The sequence below is a fragment of the Xiphophorus couchianus genome, chromosome 11, assembly GCF_001444195.1.
Source record: "Xiphophorus couchianus chromosome 11, X_couchianus-1.0, whole genome shotgun sequence".
NCBI lineage: Eukaryota > Metazoa > Chordata > Actinopteri > Cyprinodontiformes > Poeciliidae > Xiphophorus > Xiphophorus couchianus.
In genome coordinates this window covers 7,123,794-7,146,260 of record NC_040238.1, presented here as the reverse complement: position 1 = coordinate 7,146,260, position 22,467 = coordinate 7,123,794, and the positions used below count along the sequence as shown (strand labels likewise).

The window sequence follows — 22,467 nt, the reverse complement described above, 5'->3', positions numbered from 1 at the left end:
CATTGTAATGGTGCTCCAGGTCATAGGCCTGCACCACCTGGTCAATTTGTGGGACCGTTGTGTTTTGCACTGGCATTTTTACAAAAGTCATCTCTCCTCTTCTTCCTTTTTTCATTTCATGCAGGGCTTTCACATATCTTGATGGAGGAATGGTTTGCTTTCCATGCCAAATCGGCATCAGCCGGTCTCCTTTTTCCTGTCTCACTTTGGCTCACTTTGCTGTCGAACTGAGAATCTTCACTGTTCATGTCCTGCTGTGAACCCCAAAGATGGACCTGGATCTGTCCATCTATGGTTTTTGGTTCTGCTTTCGCTGTGGTCAGGATCCTCTTTGCTTTTGTCAGCTCTCCTCCTTTCTGCACTCCCCTCTATCCTTTAGCTGACTGGCACCTTTTATATTATTAGGTCCATTTAATTTCTGTTAATAACAAAGATATTGTTTAGTTCACAACGCATCCTCATATTTTTATTATCAAAGAATCACTTCTTTTCAGTCATCATTCACCAATTCTAATTAATATGAAAATTTCTTACATGAAACTGGATAGAACTCACCACGATATGCCAGTTTGCACAACAAGCTACAAACGTCAAATATAAAGCTTCTGCTAATCTAAATAGCAACTCCAAGGTGTGACAATTATTCCATACAAGAGTCCTTCTTTTATGGAATGGTTTGTTGAAGGCTTCTGTAGTTAGGGTTGACTAAGTAGATCTTTGTAGTGGGTAGAAGGTGCTGTGATTTCTGCATTCTCAAAATCTTCTTTTCCAATTGTAGTTTGCTCATTGACATTTCCAGATGTGCACAGTTCACAAAGGTGGTGACATTGGAGGGAAGCTGACATTTTCTGTCTCTGCAAGTGCTTGACAATGCCTGAGAAGCAGTGACATTTGTGAAAGTGCCGAGCAGAGCTCTTGTAAGATTTTCTATTATGAGAAAGTGAGGTAAATTAAACATTATATCTGTGCAGTGATCTACTCTCAGAGGATATCAGTTGAAAATGACATGAAAAGACGAGTGGCTGGGAAAGAAAAACCAAGTACAGGAAGGAGGAAAAAAGGGAGAGGGGAAAGACAGAAGCAAAAAGAACAGAAGGTAAAATAAATACAACAGCCTCGCTGCAATTCTCAAGTGATTCATTGTGTGAAAGCGTCTACAGTCTTTTGCCTCTAAACCTCTTTCAACTGCAGCAGACAGCTCCCTGAAGTGTAGAAAGACTTCTGCTGTTGATCTGCTATGAAAAAGGTACAAACTGTTCAGCTCAAATAGACCATTGAATAATAATGACACATCGCTTGGAAATAAATTCACAAGTGCTTGTAGATTTAAACAGGCTCACAGAGAAAGAAGACACCCAACAAAGAGAATCAGAGTATAAATCACATTTTTGTTGCAGATCAAATCTGCAAAACTTCCACAGTAAAAAGATTTAATTTTTCTCTAAGCTACAAAGAATACTAAGACAATGTATAAAATCATATTAATATCCAAGTTACGGAACAGGATTCCACAAATCCTACAGAACCTGTGGATGTTCCAGGGTGGAAGCTAATCTGTGTCCCATCACACAATGGTAGATGTCTCACTTTGCTTACAATTTTCTTACTGGATCACAAAGAGTCTCATCATAAATTGTCAGCATTAGTTTGGTCACAACCATATATGTCACTGTGGCTTTGTGTGGTGCAGTGCCACTTCCATCTGATCACTTTTTGCCTCAGACACAAACCCCCTACCCTGCCTTCCTGCAAGAAGATTTAACATGCTCTCAGAAAATGTCATGCTACGCTTCCTGTTCTGCAGCACTGATATTTTGACATTGATCACCATCAAACTGTCAACAACATAAATAGACGGAGGTGCTGTGGAATGATAACATGGTTTTTCCTCATAAATGATTTTCTTTCAACAGAAAATGTGCACTGAAGCAGGATTTACTACCAATTTGCAAATTTTTCTTTGAGGGAGAAAATTGAGATGGACGAGGTCTGTGGTCTGCATTACTGTCACAGAGGATGGATAATGGGAGTCTGCATAGCTGGCTGAAGTACAATGCTCACTGCTTTTCACCCTGTATATAGGATCTTCATAGAATAGAATAGAATAGAATAGAATATACATTATTGATCCCCAAGGGGAAATTGCTTATTTGTTGAAAGATACTCCATCTTAGGTAATAAATACAAAGTTTGTAAAAAAAATATATATATATATAGATAGTATTAAAAAAGAGGATAATTTAACGTTAACTTTGGACAAAGCGTTTGGCTCTTTCCTCTTTTAATCTTCCCGGGATCCTCAGCGAGTGACGTTCTCCGCTAGTGACGCTCTCAGTGGGCGACGTGCAGCGAGAGTGAAACAACAACACTGTGCATTGACGTCCCAATATCACAGAGTTTAATTCCATACAAAACTACAGAGAAACAAAGATATTCATTCATTACCTTGTTACATTCGGCTTAAAGCAGAACTTACAAATACACACAAGGGAGATCTGTCCCAGGAAATCAGGTAAGGTATGCTACACCATTAATTTGGAAAAATAAATAAATAAATACCCAATCACTCAATAAGAAATAAGTTGATCCTTAGCAACAATTATTTATTCAAAAAAGAATTACAATACCACAAAATAATAATGGCATATCTTGATAAATAGATCGATAACTCCATTCCCTCAAAAAAATAAATAATTATGGTTACTCGGTTTCAATCAGCAAAAGACCTAATTAATTAAATGTCCAAAATTTTCCCATCCTTATTTCAAAGAGAATATTGTCCACAAAGCAGTTCCATATCCTCGAAAAATAAACAAAGTCCTGGAAGTATTTCCCCAAGTCCCGATCCAAAACGAAAAATCCTAACGTCCAAACCCCTCCCCAAAAAGATACGGAAAAAGAGTGGTACCACCAAAAATCCCTAAAAAGAAAAGTACAGTCCAGATCTCACCGGGAGCGTTTCTCTTTCCCCTCGGTGGCGTCCTCTCGCACTGGCGGCGTCCACTTGCACCGGGCGCCATTTCCTGGGTGCAAACTCCGATCCAGTTCCTAAAATACCATCTGTGGCACAGGGCGATCTTTGATAGCTGTTTTTTATGTCTTTCCTTTGATTTTTACTAGTTTTAAACGTTCAGACAAGTCAAAACTCCCGCTGCACAGATCCCACGGTCAGCGTCTTCCTCCCCTCTTGCGCCGACGCACACGCCCCTTTTTTAATTACTAATTCGTTTCACACACACCTGAACATATCAGGATTTACCCGAAATCAGTTATAAACAGTGGAAATTGGAATACTTTTTAACAATGAAATCACAGCAACTGTTCTACACGACAGGTTGATACATTTACTTTTTAATGTATTTATTTAGGAAACAACAAACATAGTGGTTATGTTACAACCTTGAAACAGGAAAAATAAAGCAAGGAAAAACCCAAGAAAAAAAACAAAGACGCGTCTTTGGAGATAGCTGCTGGAAAAAGCAAAATAGTGGCAACTTTCTGGATTTTTTAGCGCTTACACGAAATTTTATACTGAGTGGGTGTTTCTTCAATTTAATATATTCAATTAAGGCGTTCCGTTCTTCGACCAATTAGAAACTCCCGTAGGGACTAAGAGAAACTTAAGAACCTCCCTGATTTACGGCAAAGAATTGAGGACCGTCTGGTTTTTGTCAAAGCAAAAGGGCGGACCACTTAATCTTGGGCCGTGCCAGGTACGGATGTCCCCGGCGCCGAAAATCCTGAGATAAGATTTCGCAGACACCCTTGGAATCTGACGTCTCTTCCATTATCTCTCCTAAAGTTCTCAAAAGGACTTGCATCTGGTAATTTTCAAGGAAATGTTATCTTTGCAAACCCCAGTTTTTGCTTTTCCACAGTCAGCCCCCCCCAAAAGATTGAGTTCTGCCAAAATAATACATGAAATCCACAGGACAAAATAAAGTATAATTCCTGAACCATTTTCTAATAGTAAACAAAACATTTTCATTCAAACAATTTCCATTTGCTTCTAATATCGTCACAGATAATACAGTTTTCAAATACATTCATCATTTAGTAGTTTTAAAATGAGATAATACAATCTTCAGTAAAAACATGGTATTAATACTTAGAAATTTAAATGTTTAGGGGTTTCAATCTTCTATTTTGCATTAATTTTACACCATCGCAGATGCTGGCCTCCGGCAGGTCTCCCCCCAACTGCCTGCAGGAATGCTAATTTTATGGCTCTGTGTTGTGGCCGCAAAGCAAGAGGCCCCATTTAGTGATCTGCATTTTGACCCCTGTCTGTCTGGTTCAAAATAAGAGTGTTGAATGTACCCTTTACACATATCGTAAGATTAACTGTATTAAGCACTAAAAATAATCATTTTTCCTTAACAATAGATAGATAGATAGATAGATAGATAGATACCTAAGAGTGATAAGTTCAAAATGACTAGATATAAACAAATAAATAAATAAATAATAAGCGATCACATGCAATATATTAATCAATAAATAACCTATAAATGAGCACACAGAAAAAATTTGAATCAATTAGCAAAGACTTTTTGTCTTGTATTGTAAAGCCTGATGGCAACAGGCAGAAATGACTTTCTGTGGCGCTCTGTGCTGCACTTTGGCAAAATGAATGTCTGGCTGAAGGTGCTCCTGTATCCAGCCAGCAAGTCATGGAGTGGATGAGACTCGTTGTCCAAGATGCAGGGAATCTTGGACAGGATTCTTCTTTCTGACACCACTGTCAGAGAATCCAGCTCCACTCCAACGACATTACTGGCCTTTCGGATCAGTTTGTTCAGTCTGTTGGTGTCCTCCACCTTCAGCCTGCTGCCCCAGTACACCACAGCATACAGGATGGCACTGGCAACCACAAAGTCATAAAACATCCTGAGCAAAGTCCAGGAGATGTTGAATAACCTCAGATGCCTCAGAAAGTAGAGGCAACTTTGGCCCTTCCTGTACACAGCATCAGTGTTCTTAACCCAGTCCAGTTTTTTATCAATGTGGACACCCAGATATTTATAGTTCTCCACAATGTCCACACTGACCCCCTGGATGGTAACAGGGGTCACCGGTGTCCTGATTATCCTCCTCAAATCCACCACCAGTTCCTTGGTCTTTGTCACATTGAGCTGCAGGTGGTTCAGTCCACACCATGTGACAAAGTTGTCCACAGCAGCCCTGTACTCAGTCTCATCACCCTCTCTGATACAACCAACCACAGATGAGTCATCTGAGAACTTCTGGAGATGACAGGTCTCAGTGCAATAGCTGAAGTCGTATGTATAGAGCGTGAAGAGAAAGGGAGAGAGGACAGTCCCTTGTGGAGCTCCTGTGTTGCTGACAAAACTGTCTGACACACAGTGTTGCAGGCTCACAGACTGTGGTCTGCCAGTTAGATAGTCTACAATCCAGGACACAAGGGGGGGTCCACCTGCATCAGCGTTAGTTTCTCACCCAGTAGAGCCGGACGGATGGTGTTGAATGCACTCGAGAAGTCAAAAAACATAATTCTCACAGTGCTCGCCGGCTGGTCCAGGTGAGTGTATGCACCGTTCAGCAGGAAGATGATGGCATCCTCAACTCCAAGCTTGGGCTGGTAGGGAAACTGCAAGGGGTCCAAGTGTGGTTGGACCAAAGTGCAAAGCTGCTACAGTACGAGTCTCTCTAGGGACATGATCCTATCTACAGGAAACAGACAACATTTTGACTACAGTTACACTGTTACAGTTTAATAAAACAATAAAATTGTATTTTAGCCCTTTACTGTCCCTTTGAAGTCCACAGCAGATTTCAGAAATTTACATTGATATCTGAACAGTGACTCAGTCTGAAAATGTGCTGTAAATATTTCTCTCTCTCACATTCAGACTTGCTAAGCCATGGAAATCTAAAATCAACTTGAATCAGAGTGTTTATTGGTATTTATATCCACACTCAGTGTAAATCTAGCTTTGAACTCTGTTGATCCTTGGAGTCTGTCATTCCCCAAGGTCAACATGACCTTTACTCACTCTCAGAGAAGGATTAAGAGACTGGCAGACAAATAGATTATTTCTCTCCAGACCAAACAGCAAGGGTTGGCTGATAAAATCACCTAATGTAACCATTTGTCTTGTACACAATGATTTGCAACTTTCTGGAAAATAACTGTGAATAGTGGAAAATGTGTCCGTTTTAATTATGCTTTTTCAAAAACACATGTTTTTAGTTATCAGGTCTGATTTTCCAAAAGTTGTTCCAAAACAACTGCGAAAGCTTTGGGCAAGAAATCAGTTGCAACAGCTGTGTCTTACTTTCTTTTTCACATTTAAATCATTTAAGGCTTTTCAATATTATATTCTGTCTTCTCAACGTATTTCCTCTTGATTAATTCTTATACTACTTGTGTGTAAACATTCATGATACTACATAAAATTCATGAATACCATGACTATCATGAAAAAGGATAAGTTGTCATAAGCTATCTCCCATCCCAAGTAAGTCAGCACCATTGTTATAATAAAATGTTTAATCCGTTATTGTGTTTACAAGTTTTGGTTAATATTTCGTATTCAGGAAATGTGAAGCATTTAGGATAAGAAGTATCATTTTATTAAAAACATTTAAATCTTTTGGAGGTTGGCCATTCTGAATGGTTTCTATTTTACAGTCTGTGCTTATGCTTTGTCACCTGCAGAGTTCCAAAAATATTTCTTCTACAGATATAATGTGACAGAATGGACATTAGAATTATCACACCCCCCTCCCTCTTTTTACTTTATTTAAAAGACTATACTCTTAAGCTGCACTTCTCCTACTTGAACTGAGTTGTATTAAACTGCAGTTACAGCAGTTCGCCACCAGTTGGCACATGGAGCACGGTGAGCACTCCTGACTCAGCGAGCCAACGGTAATTTAGTGCTGTAACAGCTGGTCAGCGGAGGCGCTCACTGTCTCTCTTGTCTGTGTTAACAGGTTAATATCAATTAAGTGCTGTTAAATGCTATTTATATAAATTGTCTCATATTGGGGAAGTGAGCTAGAGTAAGCGTTCAGAAAATAAAAGAACCTGCGAAAACCACACTGCTTAATCATTAAGTGTGCAACAATAACTTGGATTGATTCTACTATACCAGACTCTGTTGTACTTTCTTGTAAAGGTTGAAATGGTTCTGAAAAAGAGCTACCGATTCTGTTAATGTCAAACCTCTGACAAACCAGCACATTCTCACTCCCTATTCATCAAAAATGTTCGCTTGGTCAGGTTCCCTCTGCGTCACATGTTGACATTTTTGTCATAAAGTGGTGTGGATGAGTGGTGAGGCAAAACGCTAGGAGACCCAGGTAAGAGAAATATGGTAGATTTAATGACGAAATAATGCACACAAACAGTCCAAATCCCTGGCAGCACTGCTGAGCGGAAGCTGAGACTCAACACAGGTAGCAACAGAGAGCACAAATGGACTAACCCGACGCACGGCAGAACAGATGTCAAATGAGACGAGGACCCAACAAAGACACAGACACACAGGTGACACTAAATACACAAGAGGTAATCGGGGAACGAGACACACCTGGGGACTAATCAAAGGGAGACAGGACAACACGGAGACACAGATACACAGGAAACTCAAAATAAACACACAGAAAAACACAGATCCCGACAGTACCCCCCCTCAAGGGCGGCTACCAGACGCCCAAAACAACTGTCCAGGAAAAAAAACCCACACAACAAGGGTGGGCGGAGGGGCGCTGGACAGAGGGTCAGAGTCCAGAACAACAAAAAACTACCCACAGGGTGGGCGGAGGTGCTGGAGGCGGGAACCTTGGAGGAGGTCCGGCGGCCGCCCGGAGGCGGCGACGAGGAGTCTCTGGGGTCGCCCAGAGGTGGCGGCGACGAGGAGACGAGGAGCACTAAGAGGCGGGGTCTCGGGAGGAACACTAAGAGGCGGAGACTCTGGAGACGGACTAGGAGACTCTGAAGATGGACTAGAAAACTCTGGAGACGGACTAGGAAACTCTGAGGGTACACTGGGGGACAACGAGGAAACACAGAGAGCACTAAAGGATTCAGGGAGGAGACTAGGGAGCTCGGAAGGAGCACTGGGAAACTTGGAAGCACTGGGAAACAATGAGGGAACAGATAACCCACTAACTGGGGCCGATAACCCTCTAACTGGGGCAGGAAAAGCCACTAACCGCGCCGCCTGTCGGCCTGGAGCCAGGACAACACGGAGACACAGATACACAGGAAACTCAAAATAAACGCACAGAAAAACACAGATCCTGACAATTTTCTTGTCATTAATTGACACTCAGGGTTCTCTCATTGAATGATGTAGCGCTCCCTAAGCATCAGAACCTGACAACGTAGGAATGAAGAGGATGAGTCTACTATAATATTTTGAAAGGCATAAAAAGTGCTACCATCCATGGACGGTCGATGAACCTGTTTTAAACAGTTATTAATTTGACTTCAGCTTTAAAAGATCCTCCAGTTCTCTGAATACATGCTGTGATTTTATCTTCATTTCTGCTTATTTTTTAAACTCACTATTTTAATATGGTAGAATTACATCATTCTCACTAATGTCATCATAACATTGCATAATTTTTATTTTTACATAATAAAAAATTAAAACCAATATGGAAGTTGGAGGCTTTAAGGTTACACACGCATGGACAATAGGGGGCAGTATGCATCTCCGAAATTGTTTGCAATCCATTAATAAAGAGAAGAAGAAACTTAATTAAAAATGTTTAAGAAGAATAAGGCTGTATTTTCTGTCATGATTACAACAAATTAGGACGTATCCCAGACGGAAAAAAAAACAAGAAGTTGATGTCATTACACGCCACAGTTGCACCCCTTTGAGTGTGTAGTGTATGACAAACAGTGATTCTTTCTTCCTGTTGTAATGATCACACTGGCATTGTTGCTACTGGCAGAGTCATATTGAATCATTAATAACTTCTAGAGGAGTTGTGGGGAAAAGCTGTGGTGCATGGCCTGATTAAGATGGAATCTGTCCTACAAGGAAAGTAGTATGTCTATAAAGACACTGGGATGATTAATTTAGTGTCAGCAATGCGTGATGTATCTTACATTAACCAGCGACTCAATAAAATGTGACGTGAGATACTTGTAATTACAGTACCTTTTGGAATACAACAGAATTCTGCAGGGCATCATTTAGTACAAAACCAGATTCCCCAGAACAGCTGCAATAATAGCAAAAATGATGTCTTAATTCTCCTGATTATATATTTTCAACTAATTTCCTTTGAGAGGTAATACTAAAGAGGAATGATTTTTATTTTTATGAGGAAAAAATTGCATTAATAACCAAACATTTTCAATGCAAAAGTAATTTTTATTTTTGACTTCTGACAGTTTGAGGAGCTATCGACATTACATTTGCTTTATAAAAAGATTGTATAAAAACCGATGTCACCAAAAAAGTATTGCTGGCCACACCCATGGCTTAACACTTTGTTGGATCACCACTGGAGTTTTATCTTAGTGACCATTGTGTTCTTGGTCACCTCACACTCGTCTTTATTGTCTACTTATTTTTGTTGGACCGGCAGATTTAAGAATGTCTGTAGTGGTGCCTAATAAATCCACAGCTCTTTTTGATTATAAGGTTCTTTACATTTGTGCTTTGTCACAGTCTACTCTCTGAGAAGCACAGGAAAGCATCTTAAGGATGACCAGCAGGAATCAGATCCACTTGAGATACATTTTGGGATTTTTGGCAAATAATTAGGGTTAATCCTAACCCTAACCCTATAGATTACAATAGATAATGACATATAACAAATACATTTTTAGGAACTAATTAAGTAAAAAAATGACTGATTTTCCCAAGTGTATTAATTAATTGTTTTTTGCGCAGGTTGAATGGTTTATGCTGATATGAGTGTTATATAAAGATTGCTTCTTTTGTGTCACAACTACTGTCCAGCTTTATAGGAGCTTTATAGAAACTCCTAGTACTTTGCACTCCAACAACTTAATCTTAAAGCTTAACAAAAAAAACTGTTTACAGAATGATTTAATGTTTTCTGCCCTCATTCTGTCTAGTATTTTTAGTCCACATAGTCTTGAACTCTTGTTTTCTTTAAATGATAAGTTTATTGAAAAAGTTTTAGTGAAAAGCTACAAAATAACTGGTGAAATCACTGTAGGGAGCATTGATCAGAGCTGGTCTGCTCTGTAGTAATCGCTTGTGACATGAGGGACCTGCAGTACTACAGTCTTTAGTGATGTGAACAGATTTCATTTTGGCTTGAACAGAGCTCTCCCGTTAAGTGTTTGTATTTAGAGTAAATAAAGCTTGGCTCCTGGATTGCCTCTGACTGACACTGAGCCAGAAAAACCAGGCCATAGGGCTAACCCAAACAAAACACTTCAATCTGTAAGCATTGCTCTCCACGACTCCCAAAGGACCTGATTGATCCACAAGCCAATCAGAGTACATTGATCACATATTCTGCCTCCCTTCTACCAGCTCCTTTAGACTTCATTCTAGTATATTCATTTACTCCCTGTCAGAAGTACAGTGTTCCCCAGGAGGGCCATTGTTGTAAAGACTCACAGTTTGGCAACCTTTTCTTTTTACTGAGCCTCATTTGGAAATAGCTGTTGTGGTGGATTTCTTTTGAAACAGTCTGCCAAAGGAAATGTGCTTACACTTCCATTATATGACCTTATTGTTTTTATTTATAATTAAACAATAAAAAGCTTAATCAATATTTAGTTAGAGGTTATGAGCTATGACAAGAGATTCTCATGCCAGCATTGACAGTCTGTGAGAGCCCCATACCTGTTCACCCTCTGATGGTGAGCACCACATGGCACAGCTAAATAGGCTGCTTAAGCAACATAATGATCGCTTATTAAGAAACTGCATCATTTTTAAGTTTGGGATACACGGTAAATCTATTTGCTGGGTTAGTCAATGTGCTGGACTATCATATTAGTGGACAAACAGTTTAAATGGTTGACATACTAATGTTCCAGGAAACAAAATAAGTTGCAGACCTACTTTTCACTGCAACTGCAACTGTCAGAAAAATGACCTTTGCAACATGTCTTTCCCTTCAAGACTCACTTTTCTGTCAATCTACTGTGAAATAAAGGCCAATAGTCAAAAAAATCCTTTAAAAACAATGAGTGGTAGAACAAATCTTTCAAGAAAATCCACTTTCAGTCAATTTTCCAACATGCCACATGACAACGGTTTTGTTTATGTTTATTTATTTTGCAGTGTGCTGTGTTCCTAATAAGATTCAGACTTCATTTAATTGTGCAGATAATTTAGATAAATTAACTTGTATAAGAAATTAGATCCAGTTGAGGTTTGATATTTGCATTCACTGTAAAAAAGACATGTACACAGATACAGTGCATGACCTCTATTATATCCCTCTTGCTGACAGTCATTTGTGTGTGGTGATTTTTCTTCTTCTTTTATGGGAATTCAGTTCTAACAGGTTTGTTTGAATGTGCCTTTAAACTGTGTGAAGACCTTGCAACAAGAAATGAAATTTTTCTCTTGGTAAGGTCTCCATGTGGGCTTTCTGTGGTTCCTAATGGAGTGTGATGGCTCACAAACATTTTGAAACATGCATAAATCTTTCATAGTGAGACTGTGATGGTTTATATTTGTGATGGCTGCATATCGGAGCATTAAGGAGTGTGGTTGTGGTGCTGACAGTGGTGGCAGCATGTTCATTACACAGGGCCAGTGCAATTGTGTGGTTTCTAATAATCTATGGGGGAATTTTTCTGCCATATTCCAACAGCACACATTTTCAGTCTGAACGCAGATTTTCATGTCTTTTGCTCTCAAAACTTTTAATACTTTTGCTTACATTTTTATTTGGAAAAGAGGACTTCATGTCTTTCTCCTCAAAACTTGTAATGCCTGTACTCAAAACTTCTCCTCACGCTCAGATATAATCTCTGCTTGGATTCTCTACTTGCTTACGAAACATTAGCCATGTCCGAATTCAGAGTCTGCATCCTTCGAAGGACGGATTTGTAGACCGTTTGGGTCATAGCGCGGTGACAAGGCCTGTACTAATTCGAAGACTCAATCAAATGCGACCTTCAAATGCGTCCTCCTTTTCACCAGATTTGAAGGATGGGTCCGGTGTATCCTTCATGGCCCACCATATCCCATAATTCATTGCGAATCCAAACCATTCAGGCAAAGCGGTAATGGTGGTGAAGTCCGACAAATTATTTTGCTATATATTTTGCTATAACATAAGGCAAAAATATAAGCGTGTAAGTCTTGTTAAGGAAAAACGATTAATTTTAGTGCTTAATACAGTTAATCTACGACATGTGTAACAGTTATATTCAATACTCTTATTTGGAACAGGTTTCGTCTGAGATGCGGTAAGGAGCTGAATAAGCAGGCATCAGACAAGCAGGGCCCTTTTCCTCCCCCGCTGACACACAGGGCAATAAAATTTACATTCAAATGGGGAGAACTAAGGAAGTTTGGGGGGAAGAGACTTCAGAGGTGTCTGTGAAATCTCATCTCAAGACGTTTGGCGCCAGGGATGCCCGTACCAGACAGCGACGAGCACTAAGTGGTCCGCCCTTTTGCTTAGACAAAAAACAGACACCTTTGCCATAAATGAGGGGAGTTTCCAAGTTTCTCTGAGTGCTGAGGGAGTTTCCAATAGGTCAAAGAACGGAACGCCTTGGCTGCATAAATTAAATAGGGAAACACCTATTTGGTATAAGATTACGTACACTTTAGCACGCCGAGAGAGAGAGCGGCCGCTATTTTTTGCTTTTTTTGTCTTTGTTTCGTGTTTGTTTGTCTTCCCCTTGTGTGTCTTTATTTTTATGAGAAAAATGCATATCTCTGTTCCTCTGCAGCTTTGTTGTCGATTGCTTTGTATGAGATTAAACTCTGTGATCTGTGACGTCAACACGCTTTGTTGTTGTTTCGTTTTAGCAGCACGCTGTCGCTCGTCGAGGTTCCCGGGCAAAATTAAAGAGGAAAGAGCCAAACGTTTTGTCCAAAGCTAGCATTAAATCATCCTCTTTTTTAACAGTCTCAAATATCTGCTTGGTTCATCAATACATAACCTATTTGCAATATTGCTCCAATAGTTTTGGAGATGTCTGTACCCGCCGCTCCCCTCGCCAGCTGTGAGCTGTCCAGGCGCTCCAGGTTCAGTTTACTGGGAGAAAACGCCTGACTCCTGGCACATTGTTAAAAAAAAACTCCCGCTAGCTTTCCCGAATGAGTGGAAGTTAAACACCAATATTATTCAGACAGGTAATATCTAGTTGTAAAATGTGTGGTTTACTAAAGTATTTCATTTATTTCTGACCAAATTGGTTCTTCAAAAATAGTAGTTTTATTTAACTGTAATGTCTTATCTGAGATCTGGAGAATATTATATTTGAAAATGAATAATTTTCTTCGATTTATTCCTGGTAGAAATGTGCAATACATGTTTGAACATTTTAGAATCAAACTAACAGATTTCTTTTGTTTTACAATGGAATACCCTTTACTATAAAAGGTCAAGAATAATGCATAAATCAAAAGTAATATATGGCTATATACCAAACTTCGGCTCCATTGTTTTTTCTTTGCTGCTCTCTGCTTCACGCTGTCACAGTTGCTATGCAACATGAATTACACTGAGGTGGAGGTGGGACAGTTGGTGAAGGCTAGCCCTGTCCGAATTCAAAGCTTTTCTCTTCCTGTCTACATTTATTTGCAGTTTTTGAAGGACGTGTAAGGACAGGGTCCTTACAGACCAGGTCCTTCCAAGGATACAGACCCTGAATTCGGACACAGATATTTTCTGCTTGCTTTTGGAACAAAAAATGAACCATCGCCTGGCAACCTCCCAGCCAATAGAATGAAAGTGTTGTACTGGGTGCGTTTGTTTCCTTCTAGCGGGTGTGCCGGTGTGGCTACTATCGATTGTAGCAACCTGCTCACCCACTGGATGCAGGGAGAAACAACTGCCTCAGCTTTCTGCTCCGTGTTACACTAAACATCCGTAAGCAGTGTGCTACTGATCGTTAACAGCCTTTTGACAGGAGTGTGTTCACCCAACCAGCTCCCTAGATCCAGTGGGTGGCGCAGTTTGCTACAATCGATAGTACACATAAACACACCCGCTAGAAGGAAACAAACGCACCAAGTACAACAATTTCATTCCATTGGTTGAGAGGTTGCCAGGTGATGGTGCCAAAAGGTGGTTCCAAAAGCAAGCAGAGAATTTTTCCTAAGTGGGCAGAGAGTTCTGCAAGTGTGTGAGAAGACGTTTTGAGTACAAACATTACAAGTTTTGAGCAAAAAGACATGGAATTCTGCTTTTAAAATGAAAATGTAAGCAAAAGTATTAAATATTTTGAGAACAAAGACATGTAATCCTGCTTTTAGACTGAAAATGTGTGCTCTGGAATTATGGCAGAAAAATTCCCCCATATTATTTTAGATTGTAAGTAATTCATTCACTCAAATGTTTTGGGTTTTTAGACAGCTGGACCATAGCTCAGGTTGTTGCTTATTTTACAACTTAAAGATCTGGAGTCAAATCTCAGTTGGGGGAGTTTTGTTTAAACTGATTATGAAATTTTTACATTGCAAACCAGTAGTTCTTATTACTCTGTTCTTACGAGTCCAACGGAAGTGTTTCACCAGTTTTTATAGTGTAACAACTCTAGTTGATGATTGTATTTTTTAAAATTTATTTTCAACAGCTTATAATTATTCTGTTTTCTTTTACAGGAGGGATATTTGAGTCCATTGAAAGTGGTCCTTCAGGTGCTGAGGAACTAGCCTTCAAATTTGCTTTAAACACAATCAACAGGAACAGAACCTTACTGCCAAACACTACACTCACCTATGACATCCAAAGGATAAACATCTATGACAGCTTTGAAGCCTCAAGGAAAGGTATGTGTTTGTAATTTGAAAGCCTTATGGGCTGAGATTATGCTCATTATAGTCAAGCAGTGAAATTGTGCTGAGTTGTGGACATTTGAAAACAGAAAACTGATTAGCTTTTTCTAATTACTCATTATCTGCCCATAAATATGTGTAAGTATTTGCATCTGTCTGATATTTTGATTCTTTGCTCAATTAGAGCCCACAATATTCTGTTTATATAAGTCTCTTATATTAAATGTGCTCTAAAAATAAAGCTAATACATAGGTACATAGTTGTTTAGGTTTCACCCAACTGCACTCAAATCATCTCAGGAACACTTTCAACTTCATGTCATGGAAACAAATTCAAGGTTGCAGCATTTCATACACAGTGATGAAATGCTGCAACAAAATATAAAACAAACACTGACTGTATTTATTTGAGCAATTTAAATAATCCTGCTTATGGCACAGAATATTATTGCTTTATGCTGTTCTTCCCCTTATGGAGTAAAACTGAAATCTATGTTAGCTGGCTAAGAAGCCAGTTAACATTAGTGCATGGCCAGATGTAACATGGTCAGACATGCTACTTTTGACTTTAAATATTCAAGAACTGCTTTGAATTTTGCTCTAATAACACTCTCATTAGTTTTCATTTCATAACTTCCTAAACAGATAGTCTTCTTTCTTGGAAACAAGAGAACTAACAGTAACCTAAGATGGTGAAACAGGTTTAAAAAAGGGCAAATGTGGAGCAGCATGAGCAATTCTAGAACTTTCTTTTACATTTTATATAACTTTAACTATTATAACTCTTATCTTATGTTCATGCCTCATGAACTTAATATAAGAGAAAAACATAGTACAGATAACAAATGTCTTAAGATGGCCCTCATTTGTTTACTTTTCTTTCTACAATATTTCAAAGGTGGACTAGGTTACTGCTTCCTATTCTATCAAGGTCTTTTAAATTATTCTTGGCTGCTTAATTCACTAGAATCCAATGAAAAGATATTCTGATGTCAGAAATAACGTAGAATTTTTTTTAAATAATTTGTTTTAAAATCCATGTAAAGATTTGGTACAATCCAACTTCTTTAATAGGCTAATAAATCTAACTTAAGAAATGGAACGGTTTTAGATTGTAAACATTCTGCATAACACAAGCATGTAACTAATTACTCTGTTTCCTCTCTTTAGCTTGTGACCAGCTTTCTCTTGGTGTGGCAGCCATCTTTGGCCCCTCTCACAGTTCCTCTGCTAATGCAGTCCAGTCAATTTGCAATGCTTTGGGTGTCCCACATATTCAGACCAAGTGGAAGCATCAAGTATCAGACAACCGAGACACCTACTATGTGAGCCTGTTTCCAGACTTCTCCTCCCTCAGCCGGGCTATTCTGGATCTAGTCCACTTCTTCAAATGGAAGACAGTTACTGTGGTTTATGATGACAGCACTGGTAAGAGCATAAACATGTCCTCTATTGCGTGTTTTTAATTTATCTACAGATCATTCTTAATTGCTTTGAAAATGATTTATGTAGAGATGCCGTTATACCAGTTTTTTCCAGACTAAGTAGGAATATGAGTACTTCAATACCAAATATTAATAAAGAGTAGTTAACAAGTTAGTATTTATAATTCACACAATAACTTTTAAAAACAAATACATTTTATATAGAACAGTGTTGCTCTTTTTTTTAAGCTTACTGTCATGGTCTGTCAGCAAACTTTTAACCCACAAGCACAATCAATCAGTGGACACCAGGCTGAAATGACAATCAATGTTTATTTACAAGCTTTCTCTATGTGAGCCTGTTTCCAGACTTCGTGGGGGGATTTGGGTTCAGTGATGCTTGGAGATGAGACTGAATTAATAACGGAAGGTTTGGGTTTGACAAGGAGATTCTTTTCTTTGAATGAAGAAGTTAAAAAGTTCTATTATGGTTTGGAGGAGGGTTATGGACATTGGGGAGAAGTTTGAAATCTGTCGGTGAGATCACAAATGGTCCAGTTTGCCATATCAGGTTTGGTCCCAAAGAGCTGCTGGCAGGTAATCTGTGGGAGAATGAACAGGCAGAGGGACTCGAGAGGAACATGGAGTTCAAAGGGCTAGAGAGTACCAGTACAGAGGGACTATCAGGCGAGGTCACGTTGTGTCAGCGCATGTCGCCTTCAGAATTCAAGCAAGAATATTTTATTCTAACTATTTAAACTATTTACAATTAGGGTAATGAAATAATATACAACTCACATCCACCATAGATCACTTCTCTTTGCCAGATGCAACTCCCACACGCAGCTTTGCTTAAAGTTGTCAGAAGTTGGTTTTTTTAGCACAGGATCACTGTACCTCACTGCCGACCGTTCAAGCCGCTGAATTTTTGATTTCTGAAAGCTTACCTTATCACCCACCTTGATGCATGCATCTACATCTTCATTATCCCTCTAATTATGACCAAAATATGAAGAAATTATTGTATTGTATTTGTCCTTCATATGAATATTAATTTCTTTTTTCAAAATAAAAACTTACATTTTAGGAAAGTTCTATTCTGGTGCTCTTTTTGCTCACCATGTGTATGTTTGTCTTATTTAGAGGGACTAGACATATTGATAACTGATAATCTTACCTTGAACAAATTGATTTAATGTTGCTGGAAAGTAATATCCAACTCATTTATCAACTCACCTGTATTTACTGCTTATGGCTCATTACGATGCATCTCATTCACTGATATCAAGTTTTTAGAATAACTTATTTTGTCACATTGTGATAAACAGTTTTAGTAAGCTGACAACATGCTAGCTAATTGTAAAACAACACAATAAATGTGGGTAACCATGGTAACCACTGAGCATCTAAAGCTCTTTCAGCAGTCAAGTTGCATGTGCATCCACTGTATTTATAAACAAATAATCCCTTGACAGATTAATCACCAGGTGTCAAATGCTTCTCCAAAAGCTCCTTATATCCAGCATCAAAGCCATGGCTGTGCTTAAGGTCACTAATCAAATCCGATGCATTAAACATTGTTTTTCTCCTCGCCAAACTTTCTTTCAACATTTATTAATTGGGTAATTGATATTGTATTTTTTTAATTACTATTGAAATTATTCCAGATGTTTTCTGATATAAGGGAATTTTAAAATGACTTATTCCAGTTGGAAAGCTGTTTTCTCCAATTACACTGATGCCACTTGAACTCTGTGCAGATCTCATACAGTTGAAGCACTTGATTAAAAAAAAAAAAAACACCCACACCATGTAACATGTTATCGGTGCTATACGTTATGACATCAGGCTGATAATAACTCAAAATTTCTTGTTATCGACTGATAAATATCGAGCCTGTAATTGTTTTGCAGCCCTTGTAATAGGCCTAAGTGATATTATAATGATAAATTATTATTATTATTATAAGTATCCTCATAAAAACACTGCATGAAAAATTATTTAGAAACAGAGCATATACATACAGTATTTGCCAAATTACTACAAACTAATATATGAGGTGGCAGTTGATAATATATTGAGCCGTTTGGGAGCCAAAATTGTCTGCTCTTCTTTGGAAGTTGTACCACAAAAGCCAGCTCTGAACAGAGATCTTCCCAGCAGTGGCTTTTACCATCATTTATTTGTAAAAGACTGAACATCACTCTCATTAGCTGTTGTGCTAGTAGGTTGTCTTTGACTGTGAATAATTATTGCTTAAGGCAAAAATTCATAAAACTATAATTTAGATGAAATTGAGTAAGTTCAGGCACTACTTGATTATCTGAAAAATAGCACAACATTTCAGTCTCAGTTTTACCATATATACCATACCCATACCATACACAGCTGCATGGAATGGAAATTCAACTTCTTTCAAACATACCTGAGTTGAATGAAACTTATAGTTACACTTACAGTTTGTTGAATAAATGCTTTATCTAACAAATTCACTAAGCTAATAACACTAATAATAATTAAGCTAAGACTGCTAAAGATAAAATAGTAAAATCAAAAAATAGACAAGAATAAAACCAATAATATAATGCAATGATGTTACAGTTTAGTATGAATTGTGAGTATTAAGAAACCAGATTTATTTCAGGAGGATTTTTGAGTATGTTAATTACAGAATAAATTTGACAAAAATATACTGTGTTTTCATCATACAGCAACAACATGAAATAACCCATAAAATTATCTACATTCACATCTTGTACAAATGTGTATGCTTAAAGTCTAAGGATTGTAGTAAAAGGTTTGTTTTTAAATTATTTTAAAAATCAGTTTAGACCAGGGTTCGGCAGGTCCTGCCACTTTTAGATGCACCCATTTCAGACAGCTGAATTCCCTTAGGATTCATTAACCTCTGCAGAAACCTGGTAATGAGCAATTCATTAAACTCAGGTGTTCTGGAGAAGGGTTCTATCTAAACCACATGCGTCAAACTCCAGTCCTCAAGGGCCGGTGTCCTGCAACTTTTAGATGTGCCTCTGCTGCACCACACCTGAATAGAATAATTAGGTCATTAAGGCTCTGGAGAACTGATCTACACAAGGAGGAGGTCATTAAGCCATTTCATTCCAGTGTTTTGTACCTGTGGCACATCAAAAAAACTGCACGACACCGGACCTTGAGGACTGGAGTTTGACACCCCTGATCTAAACTAGTGATGGTGAGATGAAGCCTCATGAGGCATTGAACCAACTGGTTCGAGAAAGGGTTCATTTCTTGAAGCTTCATGTGCACACGAAACCACCTACTGGCCAGGTGTATAATCACAGCCAGCTGTATCTTAACACGTGTGATGCATTGAATTTTTGTCTATTATGGCTCTTGGGAATGACGTCACAAAAGATGTAGGACGAAATCATTTGTCTACATAAATTATGTATACACATATGTGTATAATAAAATATTGTTTGAATGTATCCTCTGTGTGTAATTATTCCCAAAATAGTAGTGTCATGTGATATGGCATGTTGTGTAATAAAGTTTTTCTGTGACTCTAGAAAAATGGCCTGGGCTTAATCAGGCAGAGGACAGTGAAAGTGCTTGTGGAAATAGGGAGGGGGTAGTGAATAGGCTAATGCTTGTGTAACTTGGATGATTTCATGCATTTTTATTAAGAAACAACAATTTCTCCACAGTTTTTGGTTTCAAACGATTTCTCTTTTTTGACACTACATGGATGAGGTGTTATTATTGTACCCCAACTCCTTGGAGCACAATAAACACCTCACCTTTACAGAAAATAAGAAACAGTGAAAAATACAGTTCCTCATAAGCAAACCTAATGCATCTGCAAATGTTCAGTTCACCTTACCTTGTTAGGGCTTATCAAATCAAAATGTTCCCACATAGGGGAAATCCTCCTCTTTCTCGCCGGCTCCATCCTACTCCTATCCTGTCCTCGCGCTCCTAAATCTCCTATCTATCTATCTCTCTCCTAAACTCTCCAAACACCAAACTAACTGTCTCAAACTAAATAACCACTATCCAAACTCTGCCATCCAAACTATCAAAACTCTATCTACTCTCTCAACTGACTGCAACTTGCCACAACAACCCACATTTTGAATGGAGCCTGTGGGGTTTCTAAAGCTGTCAAACCCCGCGCCAACATCTGAGCCACTTCCCGAAGCAGTCACGTGGTACAGCCAGGCAGCGAGGCTTCGGACGTCATCGTTTTCGGCTCCTCCCCTAAATGAAGCAAGCCTCGATACGCGCTTTACGGAAACGCCCCCTCCATTACTCGACACACGCCTCGAAGCCTCGGCACATCACGTAACATCACTAATCTAAACTCTTCTCCAGTATGGTAGAGCTCAAGGGCTGGACTTAGGCACCTTTGATTTAGACATATTGGTCAGGAGCTTATTTCCTCTTAAAGGCTGGTGATGAAGAAAGTTGTGACCAGAATCTCCTACTCAGCTGTTGGTAAGAACTAGACAGGCTCCTCCTCTTCTCCCTCTCGGAGGTGGAAGTCAGTGTTGGTTGTTGATGGCAATCTTTGGGGAACTTGTATTTATAAGTTTTCTTATGCAGAATTCTGAGCAAACCAGAATCAAGATTTATACATTTGGCAAATCAATACAATACAGTCAGATGTATTTTGGATACAAAGCTCCTAAGCAAGGAGTGACCTTCTTCCACTAGTGAAGAGAAAGAGAAAGTCTTTGTCCTAGGAGTGAGGTTTACATCAGAGTGACATCAGAGTTTTATTCCTGAAACTCCTTTTTCCTGCTGCTCAGATCAGTGTTCCATCCATCCATCCATCCATTTTCTAATACTCTTATGCCTAGTGGGGTTACCGGGGGGGTGGTACCTATCTCCAGTGGGTGAAAGGCGGGATACACTGTGGATAGGTCACCAGTCCATCGCAAGGGGACCAGAGTTAGTGCAGTGAAGCAGTAGTTATACCAGCCCAGTACCATTAACATAATGCAATAAGTCCAGTCATAAAAATATCTTACTACTAAATATTCCACACTAAGATGCACCAGATGCAAACTTGATATCATAGGCATTTCTGATCTACAAATAACATGCAAACATGATTGCTAGGCCTGTCACGATAGCAAATTTTGCTGAGCGATTAATTGTCTCAAAAAATTATTTTGCGATAAACGATAATATTGTCTGAAGACCTTTTTACACTGATTTAATGGAAATGACGTAATAATGCATGTGATTTCCTGCCAAAGATAGATACACTTTATTTTCAAAAGAATATTTAACACTGGAGCTGATAAACAAAATAAACAAAACAACCAAAAACAAAATGGATTCTCAGTCTCCATTAACAAAAAATGTACTTGATAAAAACTAAACAACATAAAGCCAAAGTGGAAATAAATACTGCATTCAACCAAAAGAGGGCAGATTATGAAGTCTGTATATTATGTTGCCCTTCAGTAATAATTAGATTTAAATAGAGAAGATGGGCACATCGACTACCTGATGCAATAGTTCACACTACATGGTTTTTTGCTCCAATTTTTCCTCTTACGACAATCTTAGAATGTTGGTCTTTCTAAGATTGTGTGCTGTGTTACGGTAGATCGTCGTTGCCGCTCCGATCCAAATCAGGGGTTTTCCTGGACTGGGAGCTTAACGCAGCCTGTTGAATGTGACAAGCAGCCAATCAGAAAGCGCGGATTCTCCTCCGTGTTTTCTGAGGGGAAATTATGTCGGGGAATCCCAAACAGCTGACACGGCGCAACCGAAGTCCAGCCCATGTGGAAACAACATTAATGTTTATTCAACATGCAAAGAATATAGAAATGACAAGAGGAGGAGTTGGAGCGAAATTGCTACTGCAGTTGATGAACCCTGTAACTTTTCAGCTGTTCTTCCTTAACGTGACGTAAATCGGTTATAATGATTTTCATTCAGTCAGGACTGACACTAGCAACATGCATTGCAGGTAGACTGTAGTAAAGTATTGATTAATGCCTGGTTTTAAAATTAGTTAACTGGACTTGTAGCCATTATTTTGTGCCCATTGTTGGACACCACACGGCAGGAACGAACCCGATTGAACCGTTATACCTAGGATT

The 22,467-nt window shown here is 38.9% G+C and overlaps 1 protein-coding gene across 4 annotated transcripts in view; it reads left to right on the top strand.

The window, feature by feature from the left end:
- The window catches only part of grik2 (glutamate receptor, ionotropic, kainate 2), a 429,445-nt gene that overhangs the window by 138,804 nt on the left and 268,174 nt on the right, over positions 1 to 22,467 (top strand). For all 4 annotated transcript variants that reach the window (XM_028030748.1, XM_028030747.1, XM_028030746.1 and 1 more), the window contains exons 3-4: positions 14,769 to 14,936; positions 16,113 to 16,370. In XM_028030748.1, coding sequence (XP_027886549.1) covers positions 14,769 to 14,936; positions 16,113 to 16,370 — 426 coding nt within the window. The remainder of the gene's footprint in view (positions 1 to 14,768; positions 14,937 to 16,112; positions 16,371 to 22,467) is intronic.